The sequence below is a fragment of the Neolamprologus multifasciatus genome, unplaced genomic scaffold (genome assembly GCF_963576455.1).
Source record: "Neolamprologus multifasciatus unplaced genomic scaffold, fNeoMul1.2 chr13_unloc_5, whole genome shotgun sequence".
Lineage (NCBI taxonomy): Eukaryota > Metazoa > Chordata > Actinopteri > Cichliformes > Cichlidae > Neolamprologus > Neolamprologus multifasciatus.
The window spans coordinates 5,966-15,000 of NW_028181978.1; the positions used below are offsets into that span (position 1 = coordinate 5,966).

Genomic DNA, 9,035 nt, shown 5'->3' on the forward strand with positions numbered 1-9,035 from the left:
ACACAAGTGTTTAATGCTAATAGAAATGATCTAAATTTAGAAGTTTAATAATGTGGAAATTCTTTCCATGATTATTTTAAGTTCATCTAAAGAGTAATTTTTTTGGAGTATTTAACAAATTGTAGAGTCTGGATAACATGCATTGCACTATTACAATATCTAAAACTTAAATAAAAAAAATTGTCATACAGATCTTTTTGTTTTCTCAAATTTATTGTATTTATAGCAAATTTCACATAACGTGTGAAGAATACATCTAATGCAAGTTATATCACAGAAAAAAAAAGTAGTGGAGATGGTGGAAACTTAACCTGTTCAAACCATTTTTTAACCACAATGAACTGAAATGAAATAAAATCAAGTGATATTGAAGGTCAAAGAGATGCACTTTCAAAAAAACAAATATCACCAATTTTGTGTATCTCAAAATGAATAAAAAATGCATTGTATCATTTGTCTGCAGTTCTTTCTGGTTCATGTTCCAGATACACGGTGTAGCTGTTGTATTGGCAACATTTCTCAACGAGAAAGAAGAGTTTTGAGAACCTGTACTTTGTTGGATAGTTTGTGTGCATCCAACTCCATAAGAATCTTCTGCAGAACCTCAAAGGTGTACCTGAGTTCCGGAGGGTACACTCAAAAAAGTCAACTAAGGCAGTTGTTTGATTTATTCAATATACATTTGTCTATTTAACATGAACATATTGAGTTTAGGTTTTTAAATCATTATCAGTTGTTGGTTTAACATAAAATAACAAAAAGTTTAATGAACTAGATTTGCATTCTTCAGTTCAATTAAATGTAATTATTTTAAATCAACAACTCTAAAACCGATGCCTAGTGCGCATGCTCAAACTTCCCAGAAGTGAAGAGGCGGGAACGCGGAGAAAGTTATATGTGTTCAGTGAACTGCCGTTTCTCTCTGCGGGATCTTCCACAATACAGGTAAGTAATAAATAACTGAAACTATCTTAGTCAAACAAAGTTGTTCCGTCCGTTAATTGTTTAACAATGTTTTTAATTCCAAATGTGTAATTTGTCATTAGACAGCGGGAGTGGAGCAAATACAGTGAAAATCGGGTATTAGACGGTGCCAATCGGTACCGTCTAATACCTGATTTCTAATCCGCTCCGGCTATATTTATATTATTATTAGCATTTCCATTTCATTCTTTTTTTTGTTACCCGTTTTTGCAGTTAGTCTTATAGTGTTTTTAGCGGTTATTAATGTGTTTAATTCAATATTTAACACGTTTGAAATTCAATTTCAAAGTAAATGAAGTTAGCTAAAGTTGTATGGTTGTCTCATTGAACTTTTACCTAGCTCTGTTAGCATTCACTTTGGTTTTAAATGACGGTTATTGCAAGACATGGTCTTTCTTCACTTTTTTTTTTTATTATCATTTGCATTTCTTCTTTCATTCTCTCTCCTTTTTTTTAAGCATTCGGCCTCTTGCAGTAATGCAAGTTAAACTAGCATGCGCGAGTTGCTAAATATTAGCTGTGTCCAAATTCAGGGACTGCATCCTTTGAATTGACTTAAACGCTAGTGCATGGGGAAAAGAGCATAAACACGAGGTCAGAGGAAAAGGCAATGGCGGATAGTTATGAAAATTGCCTGTCGGACCTTTACCGCAACTACCAGCATCTTTATTGCATAGTGTGAAACACTGCTATTACATTTGGCAACAGATTGGATATTTATCTGTGAATTTTATATTGCAAGAGGTATTTATATGTATTTGTATTTTTTTATACATTTGCAACAAAGTAAAAAAAAATCCACTGTGGAGTTTTTATAAATTTTTTTGTCTGTTTTCTTTACCATAGTAACACCACAAAGAAAGTTGACCCCTTTTCTGATTGTTTGTGCCTCCTCTTTAATACATGGTAAGTTTTTACCATCATATTTTTATGATAGTTTTATGATTTAATCAAAGTAAAAAAAAAGGTGGTCAATAAAACCATCCTTAAAACTGCTTCTCTTTTTTTCTTTCAGTGACTTGTATGTGGCAGTGCAAGCGTTGTTCCATCAGGGAGAGTAGTAGGTAAAAAAAATTGAAACACTGTACAGGGCTCGCAAAATCGCTAGCCCGACATCCCGGGGCTAGCGATTTTTCCAGTCGGGCCACCAAAATCTATCTCTGCCCTGCCCGTCGGGCTGTCATAGGAAGGAAAAATATATGTCAATGCTTTTGCATTCTTTCGGAAATGTAGCTGGGTAATTATGTCATTGGCATCGGTGAGCCACTGTCAATATGTGACATATTGAAATCGCGTTTGAATTTGCGCTTGTTTTTTGCTTTCACTTTGCAATCGCGTGAACTGTGTATAGAGAGCGACAGCACTGATTGGTGAGTGATGATAATTTGCGCACCAATTCCTCTGACATAGTCTTATCAATTGTTAGCTTACTATGCAAACATGACAAGTGAAATCTCCCGCAGCAAGCTTAAACATGTGAGAGGTTGATCGCACAGAGAATCGCTGAGCGTTATGTGAGTGTGTGTGTAAAAGCAGCAGGATATATATTTTAGTTCTGCTGAGCCAAATAAGACAGGTCAGGGTGCAGAAGTGACAGCCAAAGAAAATCTTACCACAAAACGGAAAAATTATTACAAATCAGACTATAAGGCAAAAAGAAAGTGCAGCTTAATGGTTTCATGGACAAAAGAATTTCTGTGGCTGCAATATGACAAGCTATATAACCAGGGGTGCACATAAGTGGTCCGCAGGTGCGCATTCACTGTCAAAATAAAAAACGCGCACAAGATAAGAAGTTGCAACGCGTGTTTGCGTACATAAGATTTTCTGGAGGAGGACAGACATTTGTTTAGAACTCTTAAAGATGTCGAAGAAGCTCCTTTAAGCAATTACTTTGTTGTTCCTCCACCTCCAAAGAAATGTCAGGAGTCCAAACCACAAAAGAAGCGCGTATTCTCAGAAAAGTGGTTGCAGGAGGTGAGCTGGCTTCAAACAAATGATGAACGCACAGAGATGTGGTGCAGAATGTGCTGTGAAAATCCCACTCTAGCGGACAAAAACAGTGCCTTTTATATGGACGCAAATGCGCGTTGCAACTTCTTATCTGGTGCGCGTCTTTTATTTTGACAGCGAATGCGCACATGCGGACCACGTATGTGCACCCGTGTAAATAACATAATGTTCTGCCGGTTGTGTTGTTGGTTTTCCCTCGATTTCTGAGTCGACAAGCGCCTTTGTTACTGGGACCAGTACATTTAAGAAAGGCCCCCATTAGAAATGCATTATTGCTCAGTCTGCAATATCTTTCCCAGAACAAACACCAATTGCAAATAACATACTAAAAATAAACCTGAAAAATCTGTTTAGACCAGCGTACTATGTGGCACAATTTAGCAGTCTTTGCAAACTTCAAAAAGCAAATGGCCTAGATCTTGGTTCCATTTGCCTCTTACCTGTGACTTCAGTGGAAATTTTAAATTCAGGATCTGACACAGACTGATTCATGTTCTACACAGACAGCACTGATGTCTGCATGGTCTTCTAAAAGCAGCTTTAGTCAGCTTAGATGTGAAGTTAGTGAAATATACAGTTGAGTTTTTAATCAATGTATTTATTTTCTATTGCAGATTGACAAGGAGTTTCTGCGAATCACCAGAAAGCCTCTGCTATCTACTTTCTTTGCCGAGCTTGACCAATACGCGCCACGCTTAATGGAAATCTTTCTGAGCAAAGGAGGGACACCTGGAAAGAAAATAAGAGGTCTCATGCTTGCCATCTCCAAGGTTTGTATTAGGATTGAGTAGATTTTGTCATAGGCAGCAAAAATAACTTTTATTTGGAGATGAAGTTGTCAATTTTGTTTCGGCTTAACAAATGGAGAGTTGGGAGTTCGCCTTGTAATCGGAAGGTTGCCGGTTCGAGCCCCGGCTTGGACAGTCTCGGCCGTTGTGTCCTTGGGCAAGACACTTCACCCATTGCCTACTGGTGGTGGTCAGAGGGCCCGGTGGCGCCAGTGTCCGGTAGCCTCGCCTCTGTCAGTGCGCCCCAGGGCGGCTGTGGCTACAATGTAGCTTGCCATCACCAGTGTGTGAATGTGTGTGTGAATGGGTGGATGACTGGATATGTAAAGCGCTTTGGGGTCCTTAGGGACTAGTAAGGCGCTATATAAATGCAGGCCATTTACCATTTTATTTACCATACAAATTGTGACGTTGCCTCAAATGCAAATCGTTAAAATTAAAATTTTGAGATTAGCAACAAGACACCTGGTATTGGGGAAAGGATGTCTTGAATACCAAACAGTATTAAGCGTTGCAATAAAGAATTTATGGAATTTGGTATTGGAAGGAAAGAAATTTATGCATACCGTAGTTAAACTTGATACACAAACATACAATGCATTTAACATGCATCAAGACAATATTGCTTTTGAATCTGCACTTGGATTAAAACAAGTCCTGTTGTTTTTTCATTGCTATGGTCATCAGTATTTGTAAATAGAAATGTCTATGAACTTTGAGCTGTTTAGTACTAACACTTCTATACCTGTTTTATTTTAGCAGCTGAGTTAGCCTTTTCTCGAGTCCTGTCCCCCTAAGTTACTCTTGCTATGTCCGACAAACAAATGGTTTCCTCTGCGCACCAATGGGTACCCAAATGTGCGAGCAGACATGCTTCATAATGTTTGGTACATTTACCTGGGAGTGGGGCCATCCACACTGTTTAATCCATTCACGTTGTTTTTGACTTTGTGAATGGAAAGAACACAACTCCTCCAGACACAATCTCTCGGGGTATCGGTGGGCACACTGCTTCTCCATCTTGCTTGAGGTTAATGTTTGTCAGACACAGTAATGGTTGCTATAATGTGTAATTGGACAATGGCCCTTTTGGGGGAGGGGCTGGTGAGAGGTCAATTATGCCACCTCTTTTGACATGAGAGGTGTATTTTATAATTTATGTATTGGAGTAATTACTAACAACTACTTTAGTGGTGTAATTTTCTGTTTATTACTTTGACTACTTGGATTTTATGAACAGCATAGAAACAGTTGTTTAAACAATCTCTTAAATTTTACTTTGTTGTCTTATATTTGTTCATGTAGGATACGGACAGCGAGGCAAAAAGCTGCATGGAGCAAACTGTGATGGGGGTGTACGTCATCCAGAAGGAGGGTGCTGAACCTGAAGATGACCCAGAGGACGTTGGTGTCCTGATTGAGGGTGTGGAGGCTAACACTGATTTGGGTAACATTGCACAAGCATGGGCTCTGTTGTTTGGACTCGTATACTGTTTGAACCTGAGCTACCCACCAGAACTTAAATGCACCTTTGAAGTCCTCCAGAAGATACTTTTAAATCTTGATGGACAAAAGCTCTCTTCAAAGGCACAGTTTCTGAAAAACAAGCTTATGGGGTGAGAGCACTTGAAAATGATTGATAGGTCTTGAATGGTTCATTGGTGCAATGGTGATTTCCAATATATAATGTTAATATTTGAGTTGTTTATATTTTTTTCTATTATTTAAAATTTTTTTTAAAGTTTTTGGATTCTCTCTGTTGGGCAATTCACCTTTTATACAGCACTGCAGATGATTTTTGTTTGTCCTTATATAGATGGCTCAAAATGGATCAGAAGTACTGACAGAAGTACTGTTCTGTTAATTATTTTTCATTTAATTTTGACTTTGTAGTATAGGTACTAATTGACACATACCATAATGCTGTCATGTGTTGAATGAAGAAAAAAAAAAAGAGGGGGGCGCTAAAGCACTCCAATGGAGTGCTTTAGTGCCCCCCTCTTTTTTTTGTTTTCTTCTCCTTTGTAGAACAAAGTTACCATTTTACAGAAACTGCATTGAGGGGTTTTCCCAAAGAAATGTTCATTGTTGTTTTTAGCTGCACTGTTACTATGTTGTGTCAAGGGCCTGTAAAGTTTAAGACCACTGCCACCTGTTAAGTTCACTGTATTATTGTGTCCATTTTGCTTGCTAGCATGTTTTAATAAACACAGCAAAACTATATTGGTAGCTGTGGAGGACTGCAACAAAAATTAAAAAATAAATACAGAAATATAAAAATTGGTCAAACTAATAATTATTACAATGAGATACACCAAACAAATATAGATTTTCATTTCAAATAATTAATTGCATTTGAAAAAAAATGTCATCTGTCATTTAATTTGATGTTAAGCCTTCTGTTTCTATTTTCGTTTTACTTCCTAATTTTTTTTTAATTCCTATATTTTTTTTATTATTATTATTATTTTTTACCTATGGATTTTTTGTTGTTGTTGTATTGCCCCCAAATTATTTCTAATTTTTTTTTTTTTTTTCCCAAATTCACACAATAGTAATTCTATTTTGTCACATGTTTTAACTTGCCAAGTGGGAGATGTATTTTTATCTTTTAGTTTAATTTTTTAAAATACAGTTGAAATATTTAGCAAATTTTGCATCTGTTTTTAGTTGTGGAAGCTTTGGTTCCAACATATTACCAATGTAAATAAGTATTCTAACGTTATACCTTTTGAAGTGGCATAATGCTTGCAGGTGTACAAAAATGGTAAGCTTTTATATTGTCCACTAAATCCAGTTAATAAAGTTAATGTTATCATTATCTGATTGTGACTTTTTTTTTGTAAACTAGTGGGTTTCTAAATGTGTAACAAATGTAAACAAATCTAATTGAAATAATTCGATTGAAATGAGTGAAATCATCAACCCCCATATTGGTTTATTAAGCAAGACTTGCAGTAGTTGCCTTGATTAACAAAGTAGTTGTTGAAACAACAAGATTTAATTGTGTTTTCCTAAACTTTTTAACGTGTGTAGAATGAATTAAAACAAATTTCACTCTACATACTTAAATAAATCACTTCAAATCAATGTAAGTATACTATGTTGATCCAACGTAATCTGATTACATTAAACCGCCAAATGCTAAATGTGTTGGTTTGACATGATTGAAAATGGTTTATTGTACTTGGTTAAATCGTGTGCAAATTGGGTGCCATGATTAAATTGTGTTCATCCAACAACACATTTTTTTGAGTGTAGCTCAGGTTTAGTGAGTAGACCAGACCAAGCAACATTGCCACTGCAAAAGCTACACTCCCCAACTCACCCATCACTTCCACCCCCTCTAGAACAATCATAACATCCTGAGGGTCATCGCCAGGCTCCGCACCCTCTGATCGAATGACACAGATTCCAAAGACTGTCTCTGCTATGGCAGTGGCGATGCTTTTATCAACGTCCTGTGACAATTAAAAGAGAGAGAGAGAGAGAGAGAGAGATAATTCATGTAAAATACCTAAAAGCTTTATTCATTCAAACGTTATAATAATGTAAATGTAATCAAAAATGACTGCCTGATATTTTTTCTGACTCAAGACAATCTAATTCAATACCTCAACAAAGTCCTGTCTTTTAAAATATTGAGTTAGGGGTGGCTGTGGCTTAGGAGGTAGAGCAAGTTGTGTACTGGATTAATCCTTGGGTTCTCCAGTCTGAATACCAGAACTAACCATGAGTAAGTCAAAGGAGCTTGCAAAGAAAAGCGTCTGGACTTCTTTAAGTTACTTGAAGACGTTTCACCTCTCATCCGAGAGGCTTCTTCAGTTCTAAGGTCAAATGGTGGAGAGTCCCAGATATAACCCTAGTGGGAGTGTCCCCCCACAGAGGGACAAAAGGACCCCCTGATGATCCTCTAATCGCCTGAGCCAAGGTGTGGAACTGGGTGTGGGTCCCAATCAGCCAGAGTTTCGGGTGGGTTCATTGTGAAACCTGGCCCCACCTTATCATGCGAATTCCTGAGGTGAGATGGCCCAGGGTGTGAGTGGGCATTAAGGCGTCTGGGAAGGGATCTCAAAACTGGATTATAGATGGCAGAGAGTTGGTGTCGTAAACCACCGCCTCTGTTCAAAGATGGTCGCTCACAGTGGACATAGATGGCTTCTTTCACTCCTCTTTCAAACCATCTGTCCTCTCTGTCCAAAATGTGAACATTGGCATCCTCGAAAGAGTGTCCTTTATCCTTAAGATGCAGATGGACAGCTGAATCTTGTCCTGTGGAGGTCGCTCTTCTGTGTTGTGCCATGCGCTTGTGAAGTGGCTGTTTGGTCTCTCCAATGTAGAGGTCTGGGCATTCCTCGCTGCACTGTACGGCATACACCACATTGTTAAGTTTGTGTTTTGGCGTTTTGTCTTTCGGGTGAACCAGTTTTTGTCTGAGTGTGTTGCTGGGTCTGAAGTACACTGGGATGTCATGCTTGGAGAAAACCCTCCTGAGTTTCTCTGATACACCGGCTACATAGGGGATGACAATGTTGTTGCGCCTGTCCTTCTTATCCTCCCTCGCTGGTGTCTGATCTTCTTTTCTGTGCCTCTTTGCTGACTTTAAAAACGCCCATTTGGGATAGCCGCACGTTTTGAGTGCTTCCTTTACATGTGTGTGTTCCTTCTTTTTCCCTTCAGGCTTAGAGGGAACATGTTCTGCCCGGTGGTGTAGGGTCCTAATTACTCCAAGTTTGTGTTCCAGAGGGTGATGGGAGTCAAACAGGAGGTACTGGTCCGTGTGTGTGGGCTTCCGGTAAACTTCGATGTTGAGGTTGCCATTCTCTTCAATGTGCACAGCGCAGTCCAGGAAGGGCAAACAGTCATCCTTCGTGTCTTCCCTGGTGAACTTGATGTTTTTATCCACAGCGTTGATGTGCGCAGTGAAGGATTCCACTTCTTGTGTCTTGATTTTGACCCAGGTGTCGTCTACATATCTGTACCAGTGGCTGGGTACTCTTCCTTTGAAAGAGCCAAGAGCCTTGCTTTCCACTTCCTCCATGTAAAGGTTGGCTACAATAGGTGACACGGGGGAGCCCATGGCACAGCCATGTTTTTGTCTGTAATAGCCTTCGTTGTATTTGAAATATGTAGTGGTGAGGCAGAGGTCTAACAGTGTGCAAATCTGATCGGGTGTGAAGTTGGTCCTGTCCTCCAAGGAGTTGTCTTCTTGTAGTCGTTTTCTGACAGTCTCCACTGCCTCCGTGGTGG

The 9,035-nt window shown here is 38.7% G+C and overlaps 1 protein-coding gene and 1 long non-coding RNA gene across 2 annotated transcripts in view; one reads left to right on the forward strand and one right to left on the reverse strand.

Annotated features, from left to right (window-relative positions):
* The first annotated feature begins 673 nt into the window (after nt 1-673).
* Nucleotides 674-5,730, forward strand: LOC146490394 (uncharacterized). Its single transcript, XR_014872768.1, has 5 exons — nt 674-945; nt 1,831-1,890; nt 2,000-2,048; nt 3,612-3,767; nt 5,091-5,730. It is a non-coding gene; the product is annotated as an uncharacterized LOC146490394 (long non-coding RNA).
* Nucleotides 5,731-5,784: 54 nt separating this feature from the next.
* Nucleotides 5,785-9,035, reverse strand: part of LOC146490395 (uncharacterized) — a 9,557-nt gene continuing 6,306 nt past the window's right edge. The window contains exon 4 of the mRNA XM_085153244.1: nt 5,785-7,246. Within this exon, the coding sequence (XP_085009370.1) occupies nt 6,977-7,246 (270 nt within the window). The 3' untranslated portion in view covers nt 5,785-6,976. The remainder of the gene's footprint in view (nt 7,247-9,035) is intronic.